We start from the raw sequence: 26,422 nt of genomic DNA, 5'->3' as shown, positions 1-26,422 counted from the left end.
AGTGCTTGCACAGCAGGTAAGTCTGGGCCTGGCTCCCCTCCGTGAGTCAGACTCCTGGGGCCCTAGGCCAGGGGAAATGGCTACCATCACAGCCAAGCGACCACAAAGCCCAGAGCAGGCAGCCAGTTGATGCGGCCCATGTGAGTCCTCGGGGGAACTTGGACTATACAGAGTGGGGGCCTCCCTGCTCTGCCCCACCCGGTGCCTGGCCCAGGGTCTAGGTGCTCAGTGGGCAGCCTGCGTCACTCAACTTGTACTGAGCGGAAGGAGAAGTGCTTCTCAGCACAGCGCACAGATGGCTCCAACTGGGACAGGTCCCCACCCCGCCCCCTGGCTCCCCTGCTTGGGCTCTGAGAGGGGGGATGGAAGGAGGGAAGGGTTTGTAGGATGAAGATTCCTCCCGCCCTACCCATCCATTCCTCTTGTGGCCCTTTCTGTCTACGGTCTCCTCACTAGAAGCTTCCGTAGGAGGGTAGAGATCTGGTCTCCGGTCTCATGTCCCCTGTGTGGCACGTGGTGAGGCATGCCCCAGACAGTTGCTGAGTGAATGGACCCAGCCACAGTTCCCAACAGTCTACAGAGATTGCCCCACCGTCTTACTGCTTCCTGAGCGCTGAGCCTGTGCCAGCTCTGACAGACGGAGAAACTGAGGCTTGGGAAGCTGGCAGCTGACCCAAGGTCTCACCCGGTCGTGCCTGCCTTCAGGGCTTGGGTCTGCTGGCTCCAGAATCTGCCCTGTTACCAGCCGTGGGCTGGGAAGGAAAGATCAAAGCCCAGGGCCTATTTGATCCGACCCTGGGGAAAGAACAGGTTTGTTCCTGCCTGACTCTGTGCAAGCTCCGGGCCGCGATGCCCCGGAGGAGACGCCCCCACTGCGCAGAAAGGAACACTGAGGTGGCGGGTCACGGGACCTCCTCAGGAAGAGCCCTGGCGGGATGGGAGAGGAGTTTCCTCCATTTCACAATGACCCTCCCTCTCCGGAGGGCGCAGCCGCCCAAGGGGCCAAAGGCAACAGCAACCCGGACGGCGGACATTTCCTGCAGAGCGGCCCCTCCCACAGCCCCGGAGTCCAGTGCCAGCCAGAAACCGGGCACCGTGACCCGGCGCGGCCACCGCCCCCAACCCTCGGGCGGAGAAGGCTAATAGGTTTCAGGAGGCAGAGACTGACGCCCCCTGCGGGGGAAGGAGCGGAGTCACAACCAAGACTCCGCGTCCCGCTGCCCTTCTGCCCGCGGTAAACTGAGGCTCGGGGCTGTGGGAGGGGCCCATGCGCCCAAGGCCCGGGGAGAGGGGCAGAGGTCGGGCGGGAACTCAGGTTTCACGCAGAGAAAGGGAGGCGGAGACAGAGACCGGGGCAGGAGGGGGAGGTCAGAGAAGGGGTGAGAGAATCCGGACCCCACCCCACCCTCCGGACTCCCAAGGTCTCCATCTGGGGGGGGGGGTCCGGCATAGAGGAAGCTGGGCTAGACACGGGGAATCTAGAAAAGACCTCGGCCCGCAAAGGGGGCACATAACCTGATCTGCCGCCGCCCCCCCTCCGCATTGTCCGAGACACGCGCCCCGGCCCCACCCTCGAAGGACGGAAGCCCCGGCGTCGCTCTCCTGCCCTCCCGTCCAGGTGCGAGCGCGGGGCGCTTGGCCACTCGGGGCCGACTTCTGCTCCCGCCTGCACGGGCTACCGGAGCGCGGTCCCCTCGGCCTCCTCGGCTCGCTGTCGGCGGGACCCCGGGGGCAGGGTGTCCTAGGCCAGGGGGTGGGAGCGGAGTCTCGGGCCGGGGGCTCCTTACCGTGGCCCGGGCGGCGGTGGCGGGCGGCGGAGCAGGGCCGGCTGCGTGGCGCATCCCGGGTTATAAACACCCGGCCCGGGGGCAGGGCCCGGGACCAGGGACACGTGGGGGGGGGGGGGACGCGCGCGACAGGCCCCGCCCCCGGGCCCGGCCCCCACGCAGAGCCGCTCGGCGGCCGCGGCCACCTGCAGGTGGGCGGGGCCGGTCCCTCCCTCCCTCCTTCTTTGTCCGCCCCCGCCCCGCCCCCCGGGGCGGCACGTTCTCCCGAGGGCGCACGCGCCCAGGGTCCTCTCGCCCTGACCCTCGGGCAGGCGGCCCCTCGGGGCGCGGCAGTGGCTGGAACGCGGGCAACTGGCAGGGTGACCACGGCCGGCGGTCCTGCCAGAGGCTTGCCACCGCCCGGGGGTGGGAGTGGGAACAGAAGTCCCTTAGGCGCGGTGCATCTCGTGCCCGCTTTTATCCCGCGGTGGCCTCCCTGCAGACCTCCCTTCCCCCACAGTGGCCCCCGGGAGCCGGAGCCCAGGTGAAGGTGGCCCGCGGTTTCAGCCCTCCGTCCAGGGCTGGTTCTTGGCTGTCTCCCCAGAGCCTGGCACCGGGCCACCCCCCTCCAGGGCACCCCATAAATAGTGAAGAGAAGACTGGCCAACTGCTAAGCCGGCGGGCAGCAGGGGTTCACAGCTGAGGTTCACAGAGGCGAAGCTTCTTGCTTGCAAAAAAGAAACGGGGACTTGCCACCCCGGTCTGGCCTGCAGAAGGTTCCGTGTGTCAGAAGTTCCCCAGCCTGGTTTAGAGGCCCCAAAGCACCAATCCCTGCCGCTCCAGCTGAGGAAGATGGCAGGTGCCCACCCGTCCAAGGCAACGCCATGGTTAGGACTGACTCCCAAGTCCTCTGGGCCCTGACCCCCCCCCCCCGGGAGGTGGGAGCCCCAGACCATACTGCTGGTTTGCCATTCAGCCATCTTGTAAAAGTGGGGGCGAAGGTGGGGGATAGGTGGTGTCGAGGAGGCAGCCCTGTCCCCTTCCTGCAACCAAGAAGCAGACAGAGAAGGGGACCCTTGGCAGAGAGAGGAGTGAAGGCCGCTGGCTTCGTCACTTAGTCCTCCCAGTCAGCGCCCCCGCCCCGGCCCGTCCCAGCCCCGGGCATCCCTGCCTGGCCACCAAGCACGTCTGCCAGGTTAGTGGCTGTGAGCCCATCAGGAGGCAAAAGGCATTAAAGCAACTGACAAGCAGAACCACGGCTTTTGGTCCCTGTGAACGCCCCAGCCTCAGACACCCAAACCCCAGGAGTGGCCGTGATGGCAAGGAAGCGCCCCAAGAGCTGTGTGGGGCTGGGTGACTTCAGGCACCTTCCTGCCAGCAGGCGAGATGGCGGCTGGCCCCTGAACCCACTCACTCAGCCGCCTCTGGGCCTCGCAGAGCCCCTGGCCTTCCGCACGAGCAGGAAGCAAGTGAGGATACAACATACCTGCAGCCTGGGGTGTGCAGCCTGGGGCGGCTTCCTTCCCCAGCAGGAGTGGGGAAGGACCGTCCTGTGACTGTGCTGGGTCTTTGTTTCTTCCTTTAAGATGTCACTGCTGGTTGAGAAAGGTGGGGAGGGTGTGGGTGAATAGGGACCACCTCCTGGGAGTTACTGCAGAGCAAGTGGGGGGGGGGAAACTGAGGCAGGGAGGCCTGATGTTCCCCCAAGCTCTCCAGAGCCAGTGGTGGCTCCAGAGAGAAGCCCCATTACCCAAACCTTAGGAAGACGGTGGGGTGAGGGATAAGCCCCTGTCGGTCTAGGACAGATGGGGGAGGGGCAGCGGGATGGAGGAGGAAGTGAGTTCATCTGGGTGGATCTGGGGCTCAATCACACCCTTGTGGATATCACCAAGCACGCTTTCATTCTCCTTAGCTTTATTTGCTCTTCATGACCCCCCTATATGAGGCCACTATGACTGTTATCCCCATTTTACGGATAGGAACCTGCAGCACAGAGAGGGTATACCTTTCCCTAGGCCACACAGCATGTTAGTGGCAGAGCAGGACTAGACCCCAGGGTCTGAAGCTCCGGCCAAACCCTCTGCTCTAGCTCAGGCTTGGGTTGAATCGATAGAGGCACCAGGGTCTCTGTCCCAGGGTCCCAGGCTGCAGGGACCTTTACGCTCTGCTGCAGAAATGGCTCCAGTCCAGGGGACTGTCCCTTTCTGACGCACAGGAGCTGGTGACACAGCTCTCCTAAGAGGAAAATGGGCCCAACTGCTAGCAGGGGTCCCGCCCACTGGGCACCAGGGTGATTGAGAGGCAGAGATCAAGGCCAGGATGGACTGGCCGGCTTCTGGATGAGCCACTTTCATCATGCACCCCTCCACCTGCCAGGTGGACATCCACACCCTGCCCCGGCCCTCACCCTGCAGAACAGGTCGTGGGTCCACGGCCGGGGCCCGGCCAGAGGGGCTCCCCTACCTGGCGCTGAGCCACCGTGGCCTTTACCTTTCACCCACACCCAGGTCAGGGCTCCTGAAGGACCCTCCACACCTCCTAGGTAAGTGACCTTGGGTGGTGCCTCTAAAAGGACAGCGGCACGTACGCCTGACCGAGTGGAGACACTGAGAAGTTCGAATCTTCTGCGTGTATCCAGAGCCTGCCCTTTCCTTCCGATCTCCACCTCCTCCCCACTGGCCTGTCTTCTCTTACTCAGACCATTGCTATAGCCTCCTTGATCATTTCCCTGCTTCTCTCTCCCAGTCTCCTGCTCCCCGCCCACAAATCCTTTCTCTGCACAAGAGCAGAGAGTTCTTAAAAACGCAGAATAAGTCACACCCTTCTTCAACCCTTTGGTGGTTCATTTCCCCCATGTTAGTTCCTAGTTGTTCTAGTAACATTAGTTGAGGACTCTCCTTTCTCCATTGAATTACATTGGCACATTTGTTGAAAATTAACCGACCGTGTAAGTGTGAATATGTCTCTGGACTCCCTCTTGTGTTCCACTGATCTATTAATTTTTATGCCAATACTACACCATGTTGATTACTACAGCTTTATAGTAAGCCTGGAAGTCCGATAGGGTGTATCTTCCAATTTTGTTCCGTTTCAAAATTATTGTGGCTATTTCAGCTCATTTGCATTTCCATATAAATAGTAGAAACAGATGGCCAGTTTCCATAAAAAGCCTGCTGGAATTTTGATTGCGAATTGCAACAAATCTATATAGCATCTTGGGGTGGGGGGGAATGGATGGCTTAACAATATTGAATTTTTCAATCCATGATCATGGTATACCTCTCCAGTTATTTATATCTTCTTACATTTTCCAGCATTTAAAAAGACTTCAGACTGTTTACTGAAAAGTATTAGCTGGGGGCAACTGGGTGGCTCAGTCAGTTAAGCCTCCAAATTCGGCTCAGGTCACGATCTCACAGTTTTTGAGTTCAAGCCCTGCATCGGGCTCTGTGCTGACAGCTCAGAGCCCGGAGCCTGCTTCACATTCTGTGTCTCCCTCTCTCTCTGCCCCTCCCCCTGCTCGCACTCTGTCTCTCTCTCTCTCTCTCTCTCTCAGAAATAAATTAACCTTAAAAAAAAAAAAGAAAAGTATTAGTTGCTATTTACATGAGCAATGAGAAAGAAACTCAGGCCAATCTATAGGAGGTTACATCTTGAGATGATCTTCATTTGTGATGGATTCAATTTTTGCTTTAAACCAGCTTCAGAGCCCAGCCTTGGGATGGATGTTTTACCGGACAGGTTATATGACTCGCCAGCTGGAGGCTTATTCTTGGGCCTCATTCTGCTCAGAGAAGAGGAAAACCCGGCCGGTTGGTGTGTCCTTGATGGGTGGTATAAAAGTCCTCAGTTTCAACAGGAGTGCCGAAGGATCCATCTTGGTTCAGATGTCTGAGCAATGTTTTGTAGGTTTTAATGTACAGTTCTTGCTTATCTTTCATTAAACTTCTTCCTATTTGAAGTATTTTAAACTTTTGGATACTATTGTACATGATTTAAATTTCATTTTCTAGTTGTTTGTTGCTAGTATATAGAAATACGGCTGGTTTTTGTATATTTGCCTTATATTCAGCCACCTTGCTGACGTCACTGACTAATCCTAGTAGATATTTGGGGTTTTTTTTATTAAAAATTGTTTTAATGTTTATTTATTTTTGACAGAGAGAGAGAGAGACAGAGCATGAGCAGGGGAGGGGCAGAGAGAGAGAGGGAGACACAGAATCCGAAGCAGGTTCCAGGCTCTGAGCTGTCAGCACAGAGCCCGATGTGGGGCTCCAACTCATGAACCCACCAGATCATGACCCGAGCCGAAGTCAGATGCTTAACCGACTGAGCCACTCATGCATCCCTGACTTTTATTTTAATGTTATTTATTTTTGAGAGAGAGAGAGAGAGAGAGAGACAGAGTGTGAGTGGGGGAGGGGCAGAGAGAGAGGGAGACAGAATCCGAAGCAGGCTCCAGGCCCTGAGCTGTCAGCACAGAGCCCGATGCGGGGCTCTAACCCATAGACCGTGAGATCACGACCTGAGTCGAAGTCGGACACTCAACCGACTGAGCCACCCGGGCACCCCAATCCTAGTAGATATTTGTAAATACCTTAGGATTTTCTATGTAGACAATAATGTCCACTGTGAATGGAGACAATCTTGCTTTTCCCTGTATTATCTCTGTGCTTTTTCTTCTTGCCTTATCGCAATGGTGAGGACCCCCAGTATAAGATTGAATAAAAATGGTGAAGGTCGATATCCTTGTATTGTTCATATTCTTGGGGAAGGCATTCATTCCGTCTTCCACTATGATGTTAGTGTAGGGTTTCTTTTTTAAGTTTATTTATTTATTTTGAGAGACAGAGCATGAGTCGGTGAGGGGCAGAGAGAGAGAGAGAGAGAGAGAGAATCCTGAGCAGAGAATCCTCCCTACCCCACGCCCTACCCCGCCATGTGGGGCCAATTAACCAACCAAGCCACCCAGGTGCCCCAAACTGTAGATTTTCCATAGTCACTTTTCATCAGGTGAAGAAGGTCACTTTTACTCTTAGTTTGTTGAGAGTTTTTATCATGAGTATGGGCTGAATTTTGTCACGTGCTTTTCCTGCACTTACTGAGATGATCATATGATTTTCTCTTTATTCTATGAACGTGGTAAGTTACATTGATTGATTTTCAAGCGTTGAACCAACTCTTGCATTCCTGGAATGATCATATCTCAGTAAAGTTGATTTTTAAGTTTTTACGGGAGAAAAAAGGAGATAGGGGGGCTTAGGGTTCAAAGAGACATAAAGGATGTACTTAATCGCAATATGTAGACCTCCTTTTGGATCCTGACTTTTTTAAGCCTAAACATTAAAAAAAAAAAAAAAAGCATAAAAGAAACACCCTTTTTGTGACCACTTGGAAACGTGAATGAACACTGACGGGATTGTTGAATTTTTAATTTGATGTGATGATATTGTAGATAAGCGTTTTTAAAAGAATTTTTAAATGTTTTTTTTCCATTTTTGAGAGAGAGGGAGAGAGAGAGAGAAACAGAGCATGAGTGGGGGAGAGGCAGAGAGAGAGGGAGACACAGAATCCGAAGCAGGCTCCAGGTTCTAAGCTGTCAGCGCAGACCCCAACACGGGGCTCGAACCCACGAACCGTGAGATCATGACCTGAGCCGAAGTCGGACGCTTAACAGACCGAGCCACCCAGGCGCCCCCGGGGTGGCTTTTCTAAGGGGTCGGCTCTATTGCGGCCACTTGTCTGAACGTAGATGCAGCCTGTGCATCTAACCAAGGAGCAGACCCCTCTTGTCCTCCGTGTCGCCCCTGCCACTCGAGGGCTCGCGCCTGTGAGTCACACAGGGGCCTGGGAATGTGGAGACTGCAGACACTTCACCGGCACAACCATCCCATGCTTGGCACTGGATACCATTCTGCTGCTGCCCAGGCCTGGGCACTGGCTCCAGGAACAAGAGTGTCCTCTAGGCCAGACCCCCAGGTTGCCAGTCCCTGCCCAGAGGGAACACAGAGTCCATTTGTTTGTTGGGTTCTTGGAAAAACCGGCATCAGGGAGTTTAATGAGTGACCTACAGGGCTGTTTATCACCATTGATGGATCGGGACAGCCTCCGCCCGGAGGTCAGGTGGTGCTGGGGGCTGGGGTGGCTGGATGGGGCCCTGGCCAATGACGGGAGCTGGTCGGCAGCTAGAAAAGCAGAAGTGGAAAAGGCTCGCTTGGGGCTGGCTCCTCCTCTGCTCCTGGATCTGCTCCCTGTGGATCTGGGCAGGGGTGGGTGGGGCAGGGGAGCACAAGCCTGAGAGTTCACGGCCGGGATTCCAGGCCAGGTCTGCTACCGGCTCACTGCCAGACTTTGAGCAATCAGCCCTTTCCACCAGCTCAAATGGCCATTTGGAAGGTGGGGGAGGCAGGACTGAATGGACACTCCCCTCGTGGCTCCTCAGGTCTTGAACTGTCTTGAATTGTCGCGGTCCCTCCTCTTCATCCTGTCCTTGGCCCTCCTTCACCTCCCATCCTCCTTTCTTGGGGAGTGGAGACAGGGGGCCTGCAGGCTAACACCCCCCGGGCTCTGGAGTCAGAGAGCCCGAGTTGAGTTCTTCCTCCCTGCAGGCTGTGTGAGCTTGGGCTAGCGGCTTGCCTTCTCTGAGCCCCCATTCCTTCATCTTTGAAATGGGCATACTCTTTCTTGCCTCTGGGTCTCCTGGGAGAAGGAAAACTCGGGCCCACAAGGCACTGGGCATGCCAACAGATGGTCTGCAAACATGAAGGGCCAGGGGGAGACTGGGAAGCAGCAGACAGGAGGCAGCAGGGGTGAAAGAGGAGAGGCCGCACCCCCCCTCCGCGGGTCTCACCTCTGCAGTGCCTCACCCTGGGGCTGACCTTTTCACGGGCTCCATAAAAAATTAACAGCCCAGCAAACGGCAGGGCGCAGGTTGTGACCTCTGGCCCCTAGGGTTGCACAAAGAGGGGCGTTTCTCCCAAGGGAGGTCCTCACAGGTGGGCGCCGGACAAATGGGTGTGGGGGGGCTTGCCGGACCCCGCCCCCTCGAGTTTCTCCTTCATCGTTCGTGACTTCCGTGGCTTAAATCCGGGGTGGCGGACTACAGCCCCCCGCAAGTTTTTGTGAAGCCTGCAAGCTCAGAATGGATTTTGCACTCGCAAATGGTTGGGGGGAAAAAAAAATCAAAAGAGTATTTCGTGACATGTGAAAATTGTATGAACGTCCAACGTCAGTGTCCAGTCATAGTTTATTGGGACACAGCCACGCTCATTCATTCGTGTGCTGTGTGGCTCCTCGAGCGCTGCCGCGGGGAGGGGAGTGATTTCAACAGAGCCGAGGTTCGCCAAGCCCAGAGCTTTCCTTTAGCTGGCCCTTCACGGCAAAAGTTCGCAGACCCCTGGCTTAAAGGAGAACAAAATAGCTTTGAGGAGGAAATGCCCCGGGGAGGTTCAGGTGGGGCCGTCCAGTGGAGATCCGGAGGGCCAGTCGAACCATGAACCAGTCGCCCATCCAGCTAGTGGCTGGGTCACGCCCTCTCTCGGAGCCTCCTTTTGTCCATCTGTAAAATGGACACAGCCGTTTCCCCGTTTCATGCAGCACTGCTGGAAGTCTCTGCTTACAGAGTCTGGTTGTCATTCACCCGTTAGTGAGAAATAAGACAGCTTTTTTCCTCCCTGCCCGGCTGAGAGAATGAGGACGCAAAGGGGGAGGTGATGGTGTCACCCTGAGCAAAGGGAAGGGGGAGGAAGGGTCTCTCCTCTTCAAAACCACGTGCGATAGAGCCTCTTTCTGCCAGAGGTTGTGGCCAACAGCGGCGGCCACAGGGTGGTGGCTGAGGCAGGGTCGGGATGTGGGCGGAGAAGCAGCTCCCTGCGCTTCTGCAGAGTCCCTGGTGACTCAGACCCTCCCCAGCACCCTGGAGACGTACCCTTACATACATAGATGTTCTAATCCTGTCCCTTCCCAGCTCATTCCGTCAAAGCCAAAGTCCCTGCGATGGCCTAGAGGCCCCAGGGATCTGGCCCAACATGCTTACCTTTCAGGTAGCATCTCCCTCTTCCTCCCCGCAACCCGCGGAGACTCCAGCCTCCCCCACCTTCTCCCGGGACCTCCACCAGGGAGCACCTTCCTGCCCGAGGCCCAGGGCTGCTGGACCAGAAGGGTGGTGGCCTCCCTTCCAGCCAAAGCCCCTCCTGACCAGAGCAAAATAACTGGACGGAGATGAAGTTGGTTAAAAGGAAACGTTTTTATGTTATACGTACACACACGGGGCTCAGGATGACACAGTTCTGTGGGCAGAGGATAGCTGCTGTCACCCTCTAGGGGTCTGTCCCTCCCCTGGGGCCTCCTGGTGTGCTGTGTCCCAACCCAGGTCTCCCTGGAGTTTGGGGCAAGCCTGGAGAAGCCCCCGTCAGACAAGCAGGCTTCACCACCCAAGGACAGCCTTACACTCTTGAGTGCCCAGCTCCACCTCCGCGGGGGGTGGGGGGAGATCGGGTCCTTGACGTTCTGGGGTCAAGGTTGCACAGGGTCGTGTTTGCTGAAGGGCTCAATGACGCACAAGGTGGGGAGGGGGGGGGTGACGCTTCTTGCCACAGCAGGTGGTGAGGGCAAGAGCCACCGGGCGGGCGGGCGGTGGGGGCCGCTCCGGCTCCTCCCTGGCCCCCCTCCCCATCCCTGGAGGTCACTGGCCCCCAAAGCGGCGGCCAGTGACCACGCCCCTCAGTAGGGATAGGGGGACACGGCGATGAGCAGGACGAAGACGCTCTGGTGGCGCGGCGCGGCGGCGCGCACGGTGAGCCTGTAGAGGCCGGCGCGGGTGAGCGCGCGGCGGGTGTAGACGGCGCCGTGGCCGGTGCGCAGCGGGCGCAGCGCGAAGGGGCTGCGTGGGTCGGGCTCGAGCACGCTGAGCTCCGTGCGGTTGGCGGGGACGCCGGCCTCGGAGAAGGCGGCGAGGCGGGCCACGTCGTGGTGGGCGCGCACGCCCAGGGGCAGCGGCAGCAGCTTGTACTGCAGCGTGGAGGGGCCGCCCGCGCTGCAGTCCTGCGAGCAGCGTCGGAAACACGTCCTGCGGGCGGGACAGACGGATCGACTCCGGGTGCCGTCACAGCGTGGTCTGCAAACCGGACCTCGGCCCCAGGCCGCGCGGTTCTCCCGGGCGCCGCCCGGCCCCTTGCCCCCCCAGTGGCTTCTCTACAGGCACCATTAGCCCACTTGAGAGACTCCGCAGACTGAGGCCCAAAGAAGCCTTCCCATCGGAGCGGGTCCCATAACCCCACAGAACTTTCCAGACCCACGCTCCAGGGCTCGCCGGTGGGCGCAGGGCGGCAATAAAGTTTGGGGCCCTCCAGGCCTGCCTGCAGCCCCGGAACCGAGTCGTCTGCTCTGGATTTGCAAGGGGGCAGGGGTGGTGGGGCTCAAAGACGCGTGCTTAGCCTTGCCAAGGGCATCGGTGTCCCCACCCCCGGCCTGGTCTTCCCGAGGGGTAGAGTCGCCAGGGCAAAGTCACCTTCCCTAACTGCTGCGGCTACAGCTTGTGTCCGCCAAGATCCCCGAGTCCGCACATCTTTCCAAGCGTCTGTGGCCGGTGGGAGTGGGGTGAAGGAGATGTGTTTCGTGTTCGTGCGCCAGTGTGTGTCTGAGTCCTGGGGTTTTGGGGGGGTTTCTGGGTGGCATTTATATGTGTGTGTGTGTGTGTGTGTCCATGTCTAGGGTTTTATGTATATGGTCATGTGTTCCCCTACATCTCACGTGTTCATCTCCAATTCTGTGTGGCCTCTGGCCTATCCCCGCCCCCCAGGATTCTGCTCCGGCCACAGCGTCACCGCGGTAAATGCTAGCGTTCGGGTCACCTTGCCACCCGTGTGGCTGCGGGGAGGTACGCTGCCCTGTGGGCATAGTCGCCTCACTCGGGAGTCCTGGCAGGGGTGACCCCACTGGCCCCTGCCTGAGACATGGCCTTTCTGGGGGAAGGGTCCGGCCGTCCAGGAGCCAGAATGTAAGCCCCCAGCTCCTGGAAGTGTGCCCCAGTTCACCCCCAGCCGCCTCAGCCCTTACCCTGGGCTGGAGCCCTGCCGGTAGGTGGCCGGACATGGCGTGTCCACGCACTGGTAGCTGCCGCGGGTGTTAAAGCACATCTGGCTGGGCCCACACTCGACGTCGTTCTCCTCGCACTCATTGATGTCTGGGTGGGGGAGGTTGGCACAGAAGTGGGGAGTGAAACAGTGGAGTAAAGTGGAAGGGACCAGGGCAGGAACCAGAGACGGCATGGGAGTGGGGGCGGGGGAAGGGAGGTGCTAAAGAGAAAAATGCCTTTGGGGGACCAGGGAGGTAGGCAGCCCCTCTCCCCTTGAACCCAGCCACCTTGACCTATGATAGCCCAACCGGCAGGTCCCGAGCACCTCCCCATCTCCCTAGGGGGGCACCCTGGGGACCTCCTGAGCCCAGAGCTGGGTTGCACAGCCTGGGAGAGATGACGGCTGCCCTTGGACCCCGAGTGAAGACTGCCCGTGACCCCTGTCTGCCCCAGTGGAAGCCCCGCCCTCCTCGGAGGACATTCACAGACCCTCGTGGCAGAAAGTGAGGGATGGACACGGGCAAGGTAGGCTGGAGGCAGATTCCCACTCTACAGGGGTGGGGAGGAGGAGCGGGGGACGCGGCGGCATGGCTGGCTCTCGCCCCCGGAGCACATCAAGGACAGTGCTCCGCTGCTCCCACCAGCAGCTGGCTCTGGGCCCGCCCTCCACGTGTCTCATCCGGCCATTTAAGGGAGCGTGTCAGCCCCATTTCACCAGGAGGCTGAGGCTCAGAGAGGGGAAGTGAGTTGTCCAGGGACACACAGCGGGGCTGCGATGGACGCCCCCCAGGGCTGCTCTCAGCCTGCCCATGCCCCCCATCTCTTGGTTCCGGCTTGCCTAGCTGTGGGCCCCTGGGGTGCTCTGAGCTCGGCTCCCCGCCCCACCCTCACGTGAGAAGCCCTGTCCTGGTCCCTCCCGCACTGGGAGGGGGGGAGGGCCACGGCTCACCCTGGCAGTTTTTCCCGCTGGGGAGGAGGCGGTAACCCTTGGGGCAGAGGCACCGGTAGCTGCCCTCGGTGTTTCGGCAGGCGTGCTGGCAAAGGTTCCTCACCCGGCACTCGTCCAGGTCTGGCCCAGGCGCAGGGGTGGGGGGGGGGGGATGGGGCCAGAGACACGCACTGAGTCACAGACGCCCAGGGCGCCAGGCTAAGGGGATGTCCCTGGCTGCGGCGGCCCACGCCTTCTCTCCGCCCTGCCCACCCCACGTTCGCAGGGCCTGGCGGGGAGACGCTGCCCAGACCTCTCTGCCCAGGCAGGAATGCTGAAGCACGTCTGCCCTCAACACTGTCTCCCCTTTGCCTCTGCAGCCCAGCGCCAGCCTCCGCGGGGGGGATTTGGGGGCGGGGCTGTCCCTAGCCTCCCCCCCCACCCCCCCACCCACCAGTCTCTGTTCAGGGTCTCAGATCAACTTGGAACGCTCCTGCAAATCTCCCTCCCTGACTGCTTCACCTCTACGCACCGAAAGCAGTGTTTCTCCAAAGTGGCTTCCCCGGGGGACAGACCCTCTCTCTGGGCCAAGAGTCCCTCCCCCCTCTTGGAAGCCCCTTGCCCATGAGTACAGCCAGGGCCTCCCGATGGCACGTAGCCACGAACGTGACTGCACCTCCCACCCTGCTTGCCGTGAGCCCCGGGTTTCTGAACATGGGGTGTGGTGCCCACGCGCCCGGCCGGGGCGCACGACACACTGGAGCGGGGCGTGTCCCCAGTGGGATGGCTGGGGCTTGGCCTTACCCGTGCAGACGCCGTTCTGCCGGATGAAGCCAGCGGGGCACCAGGCCCGGCCCTTACTGCTCAGGGCTCCGGGGCCCGGCCGGAGGGAGACCCAGGCCTGGTAAGAGCCCCTGGGGTTAGGGGTACGGGGCCGCAGCCAGGGCACTAAGGGGCCCCGGTGGCTGACAGTGGTCACATTTTGTTCACTCTGCTCTAGGGGGGTGCAGGTCTTGCCGTCACGGAGGAGGGTCTGGCCCGGCGGGCACAGGCAGCGGTAGCCACCCTGGAGGTTTTGGCACTGGTAGGCACAGGTCCCGGGCAGCTGCAGGCACTCATTGATATCTGGAAAGGAACAAGGCCAGGCAGGGAGCCAAGGGCGGCTCAGGGCTCGCCACAGCTCCCCCCGCCTCATCCCTCCCGGTCTCCCGCCTTCCCCAGAATCCAGCCGCCTCCCCCACTGCCTTCAGGCCTGCCCGCAAGCCTTGCCTCTCCCGGACCGCCTCCTGCCTCTGCTGCGCAAAGAGGCCCCAGCCTCCCCCAGCTCTGAGCCTCATCCCAGACTCCCCCCAGTACTGCAGCATCCCGGTGAGGCCCATTCTCCCTGCTAAGCCTCTCTGAGACCCACCCCACTCCTCCCCACCCTCCTCCTCCACCTCCTCCTCCCGGGCTCCCCGGGAAGGTCCGGTGCCAGACAGCGGCAGAGCCCTGACCCGCACACGCGGTGGGCGCACGGGCAGTGTTAGCTGCTGTTTGGGTTACTCGCAAAACTCAACGACGCCCTTGTCATAAACACCCGCTGCTTGCGGGGTCAGCCGGGGGGTGCTGACCAGGGCTCCAACCAGGGGGTGAGTGGCCCCATACCTAGGCAGGGCAGGCCGGGGCCCTGGAGCCGGTACCCTCTGGGGCAGCTACAGCGGTGCCCGCCTGGGGTGTTCTCACAGATCTGGTTGTAGTGACATTCGTCCGACCGCTCCAGACACTCGTCCACATCTGGGGAGGCAGGGGTGCGGACAGAGGTGGGGCCGAGCCTCTCCCCCTGCCCCCAACGGACACAGCATGCCTCTGCACATCTGGGCCTCATCCCTGCCCCCTTCTCCAACCTGAGTGCCACCAGGTAGAAGGCCCACGCCTGCAGCCACCTCTCCTCATCACACCCACTTTGGAGGGTAAGAAGGTTCCAGATCCAAAAGAAAGAAGGGGCTTTGGAGGCAGAGTCCCGGGTTTGGGCTGAGCTCTGTCATATCCCTTAGTCCTTGAGCAAGGAATTCTCCCTGTCCTGGCCTCAGTTTCCTCATCTGTGCAGAGGGGTCAGGATGGGACCTCTTCACGGGGCCGTGGGGAGAAAACTGGATCACGTGCGTGAAGGGGGTAGGAGCCTGACTGGGGGAAAGAGCTCCAAGAACTGGTAAGAGAGGAGGCGGTGAGGGCAGAGGAGCCGTCTAGGTGGACAGGGCTCTCCCTGAGGCCACGGACATGGGGTGACCTCCTCTTCTGAGTTCCGGTTCCACCAGACTTTGTCCCTTCACTAGGTGGTCCTACCACTCAGAGGAGGAGCCTGTCTGAGGAGCTGTGATCGTGATGGGGAGGCTATGGGAGGCTGGAGCCGGAAGAGCCCCGGGGGCGGGGTCACCCTTCCAGGGGTGCCACTGAGGCACTGAGCTTCTCTCAAAGGCTCACTGCAGCCGATTCATAGCGGCTGCTGGAGAAGCTGTGTCGAGAAGGATCCGGAGGCCGTGTCTGGGCCGGGCCACGATCCACAAGGGGAAATCGGGGAAGCGACAGCAGACGTAGCATGTGTTTGCCATCCCTGACCTGGTCCCCCTTCATGAGATGAGAAACCTAAGGTCTGGACGGGAACAGACACTTGTCCCAGGGTCCTCAAATTGCCAGCGGCCAGGCTAGGCCAGGCCAGGTCTCAGACCTCCTGAGTCCAGCTCAAGCTTTCTCCCCGGCCTCTCTGCTCCTTCTGCTTCCCCCGAAGGCCCAGAGTCCCCATGGCACACAGCACCTCCTCTGCTGAACCCAGGCAACCACCAGAGCACGGACAGCCCCACGTCACGCCCCTGTCACCTTCACAGCCGGCCCCGTGAGCGGCCACCCGGAAGCCAGGCCTGCAGTCGGGGAGGCAGTGGTAGGACCCGAAGAGGTTCACGCAGCGCTGTCCCTGCTGGCAAAGGTCGGCATCCCACGCGCACTCATCCACATCTGGCGGGGCGAACGGGGGCAGGGGGCTGCGTGAACGCGTGTCCCCCGGGCCCTCCTCGCCACCCTGACCCTGGCCAACCTAAATGCACAGGCTTCATCCCCCGGCCCAGGAGCCCCTGGCAAGAAGGTCCCCACCTCTCCTGTTAGCTCTTTCCAGCATGTTGCCATAGGCCTTGGCCTGGGGCACCTGATAGGAGGTTACAGTGTCCCTCGGGCACCCAGCTCAAAGCCCAGTGGGGACTTGGCCATGCCAGGCCTCCCTGGTGGAAGTAGACGGGTGCAGAGGGGAGGGTCAGCATCTGGACAGCGCCCTACGGTCAGATTTGTTGTCCAGAAGCTGTGTTAAGGGGACAGATGGGGGTCCACTGCGTTCCAACCCCCGCTGGCTGGAAATGACTGCCATGTTAGGAAAGCGCCTGAGCCCGTGTCCGGGCTCGGCGGGCACGTATGCACGAGCACGCGGTGGGCACGTGTATGTCTTTGGGGCTCCCCAGCACCCCCAGGACTTGAGCCTCTCTGATCTGCAGCCCTCCTAGCAGGAAGTTCCCAGGGGAAACGGGGCATCGCCACCCCCAGGCTGGCATCCGTGCCATCGGGAACGGGCCAGGTCCTGAGGCGGGTGCCCCTGGCCAGGGTCCCGGCTCTGCAGCGCCCCCCACACACCCAGGCCAACTCCCAGGAGAGCCTCTGCACCCGGGCCCACTCACCTCTGCAGTTCCTGTCATCCCTGGCCAGGGCAAAGCCGGCTGGGCAGGAGCAGGAGAAGCGGCCGGGTGCGTTGTGGCAGGAGTGAGAACAGGGGCTGGGGCCGGCCGAACACTCGTCCCTGTCTGGGAAGAGGGGGGTGGGCGGGATCTGGTGGTCTGCACCCACTGGCCCTCCTGCCAGCCGGCCGGGACACATCATCCGACCCCGGCTGAGAGGCCTCCCTCGGCCATGCCAGGGGAGGGGAGGGCACTCACCCACACAAAACTCTCCCTGGGTGTCCAGCTCGAAGCCCTCTGGGCAGCCGACTTCATTCTCTTCTGCAAGGCGAAGGGGGTAGGTCCTAAGCACGCAAGGGCACCGTACCCAAGGCGCCCCGGGACAGACAGCAGCCCCGGCCGAATGCGCCTCCCTCCTGCCAGCCTGGCCAGGCCGATGTCCCCTCGGCCCTGAGCCAGGCCCGTGCCCAGCCAGTCGGCGAGCCTGTTCCCAGCTCAGGCCTGGCGGAGGGGCTGGCTGTGGCTCGTGCCGCACGAGCTGGCTGGACGGTAAACTCACAGACGCAGGGGAAATCGTGAAGGAAAAGTAGGACACGGGATGCCCACCGGATGCCCATGCGTGCGAAAGGGCACTCTGAGAATCCAGAGGAGTGGGCGTGGCCCCGGCTGTGCCCGGGGTGGGGGGTGTGCAGAATGGGCAAATGACAGCATCTGATGGGGGCGGCGAGCACACCGAGGGGTGGCGGCAGGCTGCGGTCTGGAGACAAAGAGACCAACTACCGAAATCAGCGTAAGGACAGCATGCTGGACAGAGCGATCGATCCCCGGGTGCCCGGCGAGGGTTCTAGAGAAAACACCGCTATTCCTGATACCCTGCGAGGCAGGTGATGTTATGCCCACTTTACAGGCGGGAACACTGAGGCTCCGAGAGGGCCAGGGCATCGCCCCCAAGGTCCCACAGCTGGGAGATGGTGTGGCTGGGTTTGAATGAGGGCCTGACTGACCCCAAAGCTACGCTCTTACCGCTGTCCCACGCTCAATGTTAAGAACAAGCGGGGACCTCAAATAATGGTAACAGATCTTTACCATCCATCGGCTGAGATTATATGGCATGTTCATGGGGGCCTCCAGGCGTTCCAACAGGGGCTCCCGGCTGCCTGGGGCAGAGGGAGCTCTGGTGCAGGCACCCTTGAGAAGGGGGGGCATATGGCTGGAGTCTTGGACGTCAGCTTGGGGGGTAGACCTGGACCTTCCCCGTGGGGCCTGGGAAAAGGCTCTGGGGGGTTTGAACAGGAGCGGCCGGAAGAGCCGTGTCCCCGCTGGGGGTGCGGATGGTTAGACAGGACCAGGGACAGGCTGGAGATGAGTGGACAAGGGGGTGAGCTGTCCCAGTCCCCAGTTTCCGGTCCGTGGTGAGAGGGTGCGGGAGGTGGGGTGTCGCCTTGGCTGTCAGCCAGGTGCGTCGGGGGCCCCCGGCGGGTGTCTGGGGAGTGGAGACGAAGGACGGGGGCCTCACCAGCCTGCAGGGCTGCGGTCAGCTGGAATTGCAGGGCCTCGGCCTCGGGGTCGAAGGCCGAGCCGATAGCCGAGGCCCGCAAGCGCTGCACCAGCCGGGGCTGGAGGCCCCGGGCCGCGCTGTACTGAATGCTGTGGTTACAGCGCAGGAACGTGGGAAGGCCGTCCTGCAGGAAGTGCTGCGTGGAGCCCACGAAGAGACGGCCGGGCCCCACCTGCACATACTGCTCCTCGAAGTCCTGGAGGAGGGCGGAGGAGGGGTGGAGGGGAGGAGGGGGGAGAAGGGGTAGAGGGGAAGGGGTAGGGGGAAGGGTGGGGGAAGAGGGGAGAGGAGGCGGAGGAGGGGGAGGAGGGGGAGGGGAAGGGAGAAGAGGAGGAGGGAGGAGGGGGAAGGGGGGAGGAGGGGGGAGAAGGGGTGGAGGGGAAGAGGTAGGGGGAAGGGTGGGGGAAGAGCGGGGAGGAGGCAGAGGAGGGGGAGGAGGGGGAGGGGAAGGGAGAAGAGGAGGACGGAAGAGGGGGAAGGGGGGAGGAGGGGGGAGAAGGGGTGGAGGGGAAGAGGTAGGGGGAAGGGTGGGGGAAGAGCGGGGAGGAGGCAGAGGAGGGGGAGGAGGGGGAGGCGAAGGGAGAAGAGGAGGAGGGAGGAGGGGGAAGAGGGGAGGAGGGGGGAGAAGGGGTAGAGGGGAAGAGGTAGGGGGAAGGGTGGGGGAAGAGCGGGGAGGAGGCAGAGGAGGGGGAGGAGGGGGAGGGGAAGGGAGAAGAGGAGGACGGAAGAGGGGGAAGGGGGGAGGAGGGGGAAGAAGGGGTGGAGGGGAAGAGGTAGGGGGAAGGGTGGGGGAAGAGGGGAGAGGAGGCAGAGGAGGGGGAGGAGGGGGAGGGGAAGGGAGAAGAGGAGGAGGGAGGAGGGGGAAGAGGGGAGGAGGGGGGAGAAGGGGTAGAGGGGAAGAGGTAGGGGGAAGGGTGGGGGAAGAGGGGAGAGGAGGCAGAGGAGGGGGAGGAGGGGGAGGGGAAGGGAGAAGAGGAGGAGGGAAGAGGGGGAAGGGGGAGGAGGGGGAAGAAGGGGTGGAGGGGAAGAGGTAGGGGGAAGGGTGGGGGAAGAGCGGGGAGGAGGCAGAGGAGGGGGAGGAGGGGGAGGGGAAGGGAGAAGAGGAGGAGGGAGGAGGGGGAAGAGGGGAGGAGGGGGGAGAAGGGGTAGAGGGGAAGAGGTAGGGGGAAGGGTGGGGGAAGAGGGGAGAGGAGGCAGAGGAGGGGGAGGAGGGGGAGGGGAAGGGAGAAGAGGAGGAGGGAAGAGGGGGAAGGGGCAGGAGGGGGGAGAAGGGGTGGAGGGGAAGAGGTGGGGGAAGGGTGGGGGAAGAGGGGGGCGGAGGCAGAGGAGGGGGAAGGGAAGGGAGAAGAGGAGGAGGGAAGAGGGGGAAGGGGGGAGGAGGGGGAAGAAGGGGTGGAGGGGAAGAGGTAGGGGGAAGGGTGGGGGAGGAGGCAGAGGAGGGGGAGGAGGGGGGAAGGGGGGAGGAAGAGGTAGGAGAGGAGGGGGAGGGGGAGGAGGGGAAGGGAGAAGAGGAGGAGGGAAGAGGAGGAAGGGGGAGGAGGGGAGAGGGGTAGAAGGGAAGGAGGGAAGCAGAAGGAAGAAGGGGGGAGGAGGAGGAAGGGGAGGAAGAGGCAGGGGAGGAGGTAGAGGGGGAGGAGGGGAAGGGAGAAGGGGGGAAGGGGGGAGGAGGCAGAGGAGGGGAAGGAGGGGGAGGGGAAGGAAGAAGAGGAGGGGGAAGGGGGAGGAGGGGAGAGAAGGGGTGGAAGGGAAGGAGGGGAAGCAGAATGGAGAGCAAGAGGGGGCAGGAGGAGGAAGGGGAAGAAGGGGGAGGGGAGCAGGGGGAGGGGGAGGACGAACGAGACCGAGAATGTCTGAGATTTCAACTTCCAAGGGGTAGGAGCCTTAGCCCCTCATTCGAGGGGCCCCGGGTTGCTGGAGGTGGAAGCCTGGTAGGCCTGTCACCTCTTCCTCTAGCCGGTTGGGGACCCTTGTGCAGGTGGCTTCCCTTTGGTTTATGAAGTGGGGAGGACGCCTGTCCCCGAGAGGCTGGACCCAGGGCACCCTCCCACTGGGCTAAGTCCGGGCCAGGCCACGCCCCAGGCCCCGCTTGGGGTGTCAGGAGGGGACGCCTGGGGCAACACATCCCATTCGCCCCCCACCCCCACCTGCACGCCTCGGGGTGCGTCCCCACCTGCGCTTCAAGATCTGCGTCAGCCAGGCTCCCAGGGACGACGCCACTGACCACCACGTCAAGGAGCAGGAGGCCGTCGGGATCCAGGCCCCTGGCCTCCTGGGTCATCGTGAGCAGCTCGCCTGTAATCCGCCCCCCGCCCGGCCTGGAGTCACCACGGGGGAGAGGCCCTGGGCCCGGGCCTCAGCCGCCCCGGCCCCCCGGGAGGAGACCCCTGCTCACCCGTGGCGAACTCCACGTGCGACTTCTGCAGGAAGCTGCCGCCCGTCAGAGAGTGGCCGTTCAGGGCGTCTCCGGTCTCTCCAGCCAGGGCCCAGTAGACGGGGGCGACGGTGACCAAGAGCACGCGCATCAGAGGCCCTGGACGGGGTGCGCACGGAGGCCGAGTGAGGGACCGATCCTGAGGGCCGCCACTCCCCGGCTCGAGGTCCCTCTGCAGCTCCCTATTGCCCAGGGAGGGCTCGGGCCCCCTTCCCTCCCTGCCCAGGACCAGCCCCGTGACCACCCGGGTCAGTTACCGGATCAGAACCTGGGAAAGGAACCTGGGAAAAGCAAACATCTAGTCTGTGGAGCGGCGTTTGAAAACTAACAAAATACAAAGCAGGGCATGGGGGTTGGGCGCCCGGGGGGCTCAGTCAGGTGAGTTTCTAACTCTGGATTTCAGCTCGGGTCATGATCTCACGGTTCGTGGGTTCGAGCCCCGTGTCGGGCTCTGTGCTGACGGTGCGGAGCCTGCGTGGGATTCTCTCTCTCTTCCTCTCTCTCTGCTCCTCCCCCACCCCCCTCAAAACAAATACATAAGCGTTTAAAGAAAAAAAAACCCAAAAAACGAGCCAAACGAAGAAGGGCACGTGACTTGCTGATACGCAATTCAGTTCCACGAATCCTGAGGGTGACCGGTCACCCCCGAGCCCGGGACGTATGTGCTGAACCAGGTTGAAAGTCAGCCAGGTCTCCTCACTCGCAGACGCCTCCCGGAAGAGGAGGGTCACTGAGTTTTTGGACAAAGGGCCCCAAATTGGCTCTGGATGTGGATTCTCAGGCTTGCGCGTGCTGCCCAGCCCTCCTCGATGGGCAAGGGGTGCCTCGGTCCGGGGAAGGGGGAAACCCCACTCGCTTGGGACGGTGGAGCTTTTCAGAGAAACCGCCGGCTCAGGAAAGAGACGTAGGAGGATCCACACTGGGGGCAGCAGAACCTTCCCAGTGTCTCTGTGCCTGTTTCTCTGCACAGGGGCTGGCGCAGCGGGCCTGGGGCCGGATGGCTCCTGCTTCTGCAGCTGGATGAAGCGCTCACATCTGGGCAGTCACGCTCACTTCACTCTGTGCTGACGACCCGCCTGGAGGGACCCCGAGCCTAAGTTCCCTGACCCCGCACGGTTCACACAGGCCTGTGGTCAAGGGCAGCTCTGGAGCAAAGGCTTTTTAGCAAAGATCCCATCGGCACCACCCTCTCCCCGCAGAGTCCCCTTGGGAAGGGCGAGGCCACAGGGTCTACGACATCTCTCCGGAACATTCCACCCGCGAGGGCACACTGATCTATGAATCCGTTTGGAAGTGGACGCTGCCTGGTTCTCTGGGCCCTCTGGCTAATTTTGTTCCCCTCCAGCCCATACCCCTTACTCGTGACTAGCGATTCCTTCCTTTTCCATCAAGCTCTTACCTAACGTGCGGGATGGGGGGGGGGGGGGGACCTCTGTCAGCAATCAGTGATTTTGAGAATCGTTATCGGACGGCATTCGTATATCCTGATTATTTCACACTCTCTGGGTCTGATTTTTATTTCGTTTTGTTGGGAGGTAGTGGGGGTGGGGAGGAAGTGGCCTGCACCTCAATCCACTTTGGCTTCGACTCGGGTCTCAGGGGCGGTCAGAGTTTTCCTCCGGCAGTCGGGCCCTGGGCAAGCCTCAGAACACACGCTTTGCTTCCGCCTGGAGTCGGAGGGGCCCCGGTGCAGGAAGAGGCTCTGGCCCCCGCTTACCCACGCTCGCAGGGATGTGGCTGATGCCGCTCCAGATGGTGGTGACCCCAGAACGTGCCTCCTGGCGCACGCTGGTGTTGAGGGTGGCCGTGCCAAATTCCTGGCCGTTGATCACCCCGGATACGCCGCCCCGGCTCCCACGGGGCTCCCCTGTGAGGAGGGAAGGGGACGGCAGCGACTTTATCCACCTCCACGCCCTCAGCATGAGCAGGTACTGTCACCCACTTCATGGAACAGGAACGGAGGCTCAGAGAGCTCAGGTGGCTCGCCCAAGGCCACACAGCTCACGGGTGACGGACTCGATGCCTGGGGGGTCCTGGCTCTGAGAGACAGGGAGGCTTTCCGGAGCAGACCTGCACTGGCACGGGGCTAGCTTCGAACAGTGGCTCTGCTGTCACCTCCCTGGAAATCTGGGCAAGTCGGGCCCCCAAGACGCACTTGAGCGAGGAGGTGGGACCACAGATGTGCCAGAGACCTGTTGGGTTCTAAAATGCCAGCTGCTCATGATGGCGGGGTCGGCATGCTGGGGGAGCCGGGGCACCAGGCCAGGGACAGCATGCCGCCACCTGAACGTCCCCCATTCCGTCAGTGGCCTTGGCGCCCTCCGCCCTGCGGCTGGTTTGGCCGGGGTGGGCCGGATCCCTTACAGCAGCCAGGCAGGTCTGCAAGCACCCACGCTTTTCAGGACTAATCAGACGGATGGTGGGGGCACAGAGGGTGCTTCCTCCGGCTAATGGGCCAGCTGTCCTGTCTGCACAGATGGCATCCTGGGGGCTGAGAGACAGAAGCTGGCCTGCCTCTCCGCCCCGACCAGCTCTCTGGGGAAATTAACAACCAATTGCCCATGATCTGTCGAAAAAATAACATAAAACACTCAACGGCCAGGGTCCTTAATGGGCAAATCAGGGGGCCGGTTAATTTTGGATTCCGGGAAGCAGTGTCATTTACCCAGTCCAGAGCTGGGGCTTGATGAGATCTGATGCCCATCTGGGATGTCTCTCATCAATATCTGTGGCTCTGGGGTTTATGGGGGGACAGGAACCGGCCATGAACTTACCCCCTGGCTTCTCAACAAGGGGAGGAGGAAGAAGCTGGGGTACAGATAAGCAGCAGCAGAATGGCCCGGCAGCTTTCGAGGGGGACAAGAAATTGGAGGCCGGGAATGACGAGCCACTGTCAACTTTCTCAGACATGGGATGACTCAGCAGGCCTCTTGCCTCCCGCGAGGCCAGGCTGGGCGCCACCCAGGCTGATGGGAAACGAGGAAGAGAAGACAGCGCTCAGAGCGAGGGAGCCTTCGAAACCTCTGAATGCCTTTTACCTAGCAATGCCCCGTTGGAAGAACTCAGCCCGTAGAAATATTCAGGCCAGCGGACAGGGGCACACCACAGGGTAGTTTTCAGGGAGGAGGGTGGGGGGACTGGGAAAAAATAAAAACAAAACCCAAGCCCGTTGCTTATTTAACAAAACCATTTGCGGGGCGCCTGGGTGGCTCAGTTGGTTGGGAGTCGAACTTCAGCTGAGCTCAGGGTCTCACGGTTCGTGGGTTCAAGCCCCGCATCGGGCTCTGTGCTGATGGCTCACAGCATAGCACTTTGCTATGGCGGCCCTGAGATACTCATCCAGAAGCCATGTGCAGAGCGCTGTGGTTTGGGGCGTGAGCTTTCCAACAGGAGAGGGTAAGGACGGGACCCAGCTCTCAACTAAAGGGAGGAACCGCTCAGACCCGAGGCAGCGCGTGTGGCCGGGCGTCAGAGAACCGCTGAATTTCTGGAGCCGTGTGCATTGGTCTTCTGTCCCTGTCCGCAGGAGATGGGGCGACCAGGGGCCACAGAGGGTCCCACAGTTGGCTGGCGGTGGGGTTCAAGTGGGTTTACAAGCAGCAAAGTGTCGAGACCCCGCTCCGGGGCTGGAAAGGTGCCCTCTGGAGCAGCGAGGAAGTAATCTGGCCTTGGGGGCGGTGATAGATCAGTGATGGCTTGTCACGGCCAGGGACAGAAATCCAAAGCCACAAATACGGCGTATTTGCTACAGAGACACTATTAACTTTCAGAAATGAGACTCAGTGACTATCCGCGGTGCGGACGGAGTCGTTTCACGGTGGTTCCTCAAGATAGTCCTTTCCTCTGTTTTGAAGTTTGGCCCCAGGGAGGAGGGAGCTGAACGGCGAGGCCCGGTTGGGGGGGGGGGGGTGGTGGTGGCAGGTGTCGTAATGCGAGAAAGCAGCATCCGTCACTGTCCACCCACCATGGCCCAAGTCACAGACTTTTCCCAGCAACCCCCAAAGTGGGCACCAGGGCACCTGGTTTTATTCTGCCTACTTCACAGCGCTGTGGAATATCCAGAGAGAGGACACTGTCTGTGCCGATACGAGCGGCAAACACTTAGCATCTCGGAGCCTCAGTTTCCCCAGCTGTAAAGGGCAGGGTGGGTAAGGTGACCCAAAAGGCCTTTTTCCTCCTAAGTCTGTGATTCTAAGCGAAGGGAAGAGTCGGGGGGGGGGGGTGGTGCTGGCAGGACAGGGGGCCACGTCCCCCCCACGAAGCGGGAGATCCCGCCTCTGTCCACAAAGGTCTGAGCGGGGACACCCCGTACCTCTCACGGCCAGGACCGCTCGGGCCGTGGCAGAGCCCAGAAGGTTGTGAGCGACGCACTCGTAGATGCCCGCGTCCTGGGCCTCCACTCGCTGCAGCCACAGGCCCCCGTCGGGCAGGGTCTGGAGCCGCCGGCCGGCCCGCACGGGCTGGCCCGCACGCAGCCACTCCACGGTGGGCACCGGCTCTCCCGAGGCCTGACACTGTAGGGCCACGTCGTCCCCAGATCTCGCCGTCACGTCCCGGGGCTCCACCCGGAACACCGGGGCACCTGTGGGAAGCCCAGGGCAGCTGTTAGGAACGTTTGGTTATTTTCGTATGTTCAGCTGCTGCTTGTTCATTCAGACGGCTTAGAAAATGCAGAGGTAGAAAGGAGAAAACAGAATCACAAGTGAGCATCCCATCCCATCACCGTTCTGAGTATGCCCTTCCAGACACCATTTCCGTAGAACATGACAGCATTGCTCATAGCTGCTTCCTTCCTTCCTTTTTCACCCCACAATAAATCCTAACTACCTTTCCATGCCATGAGATACTCGTTTTTAGTGCCTCCTTTCGTTTGGGTCCCTCACCGGGATGTTTCTAACGATGCCAGATGGGAGACGGGGGCCCCGTCACCGACCGTGGGTGAGTCTCACCAAGTCTCTCCCTGGCCCTCCGTTTTCTCATCTGAGAGACGGCAATCCCTGTCCGCCTGCTACCACAGACCCTCCGAAATGGCTGGGAAGAAGACACTCGTGATAGCATTTTGGCTTCTCCGCGCGTCCCAAACCATAGCATTCTGATCCAAGAAATCCCTTTCCGTCTTAAACCCCCGAACGTAATCATGTCTGCAAAGATCCCTTCTCCAAATAAGACCACGTTCTCGCCTGGGAGGCGAGGACACAGTCGCTCAAATGTCGGGGGGGCCGCTTGTCAGCCTTCCACGGCCAACGTCTCCTAACGCTGAGCACATGCCTATCGTGTGGCCCGGCCACTCTCGGACGGACACCCGAACGGAAAGGTGCCTGCGTGACCGCCAAAGGCACGCGTCACCTGCCGAAGCAGCGCCGTCCGTAATTGCCCCCAAGTGGAGGGGAACCATACAAACCGTGACATGTCCGCACAGCGGCGAGCCATACCGCAACGGGGACGACGGGGTGAGCCACTTCCGCGTGCGGGCTCACGCGGCGCTGTGCTCAAGAAGCCGGACACGAGAGCGCACGCGAGAGGGTTTCGTTGCAACAACGGTCAAAAAAATAAGCAAGAGCTGGCCGTGGCCGCGTGAAGAGGTCAGCAAATGCACAACTTGACAGAATTATCCAAACCAACTATTTCAGGGCTCTAGAAGTCAACGGAAGGCAAGCCACAAATTGCGAATCATTGGCCCACGAGAAGCTTCCAGAACTTTGGGCGAAAACAGTGGAGGCGTGTGGCCTGGGCCTGCTCCCATCCGTCACCCCTACTCTTGAGCTGGGGGCGGGGCTGGCCGTGAGACCCCAGCTTTTGCTATCACAAGGGGCCCGATCCGATTTGCGGGAGGAGACGATGCAGGGGTTTTGTGGGGGGAGGGGCAGAAGCGACAGGAAGCAAACAGGGAACTGACGCCTCTGCTGGCCTGCGGAGACCAGGGGACCAGCCGGAAGCTTAACGAGAAGAGCCTGGAAACGAGGGAGCCCTGG

At 61.0% G+C, this 26,422-nt stretch overlaps 1 protein-coding gene across 1 annotated transcript in view; it reads right to left on the bottom strand.

Annotated features, from left to right (window-relative positions):
• Positions 1-10,477: 10,477 nt before the first annotated feature.
• The window catches only part of HMCN2 (hemicentin 2), a 147,303-nt gene continuing 131,358 nt past the window's right edge, over positions 10,478-26,422 (bottom strand). Inside the window, exons 87-99 of the mRNA XM_047097159.1 lie at positions 24,763-25,032; positions 22,168-22,317; positions 20,412-20,549; positions 20,190-20,311; positions 17,978-18,215; positions 16,720-16,782; positions 16,465-16,587; positions 15,623-15,757; positions 14,414-14,542; positions 13,574-13,894; positions 12,791-12,910; positions 11,823-11,949; positions 10,478-10,833 (exon numbers count right to left, since the gene is read on the bottom strand). Coding sequence (XP_046953115.1) covers positions 10,488-10,833; positions 11,823-11,949; positions 12,791-12,910; positions 13,574-13,894; positions 14,414-14,542; positions 15,623-15,757; positions 16,465-16,587; positions 16,720-16,782; positions 17,978-18,215; positions 20,190-20,311; positions 20,412-20,549; positions 22,168-22,317; positions 24,763-25,032 — 2,282 coding nt within the window. The 3' untranslated portion in view covers positions 10,478-10,487. The remainder of the gene's footprint in view (positions 10,834-11,822; positions 11,950-12,790; positions 12,911-13,573; positions 13,895-14,413; positions 14,543-15,622; positions 15,758-16,464; positions 16,588-16,719; positions 16,783-17,977; positions 18,216-20,189; positions 20,312-20,411; positions 20,550-22,167; positions 22,318-24,762; positions 25,033-26,422) is intronic.

The sequence above is a fragment of the Lynx rufus genome, unplaced genomic scaffold, assembly GCF_022079265.1.
Source record: "Lynx rufus isolate CCGP_SWC_20201006 ecotype Redwood Valley unplaced genomic scaffold, mLynRuf1.p SCAF_10, whole genome shotgun sequence".
NCBI classification, from domain to species: domain Eukaryota; kingdom Metazoa; phylum Chordata; class Mammalia; order Carnivora; family Felidae; genus Lynx; species Lynx rufus.
The sequence above is the reverse complement of the archived record's forward strand: the minus strand, read 5'-3'. Positions and strand labels throughout refer to the sequence as shown.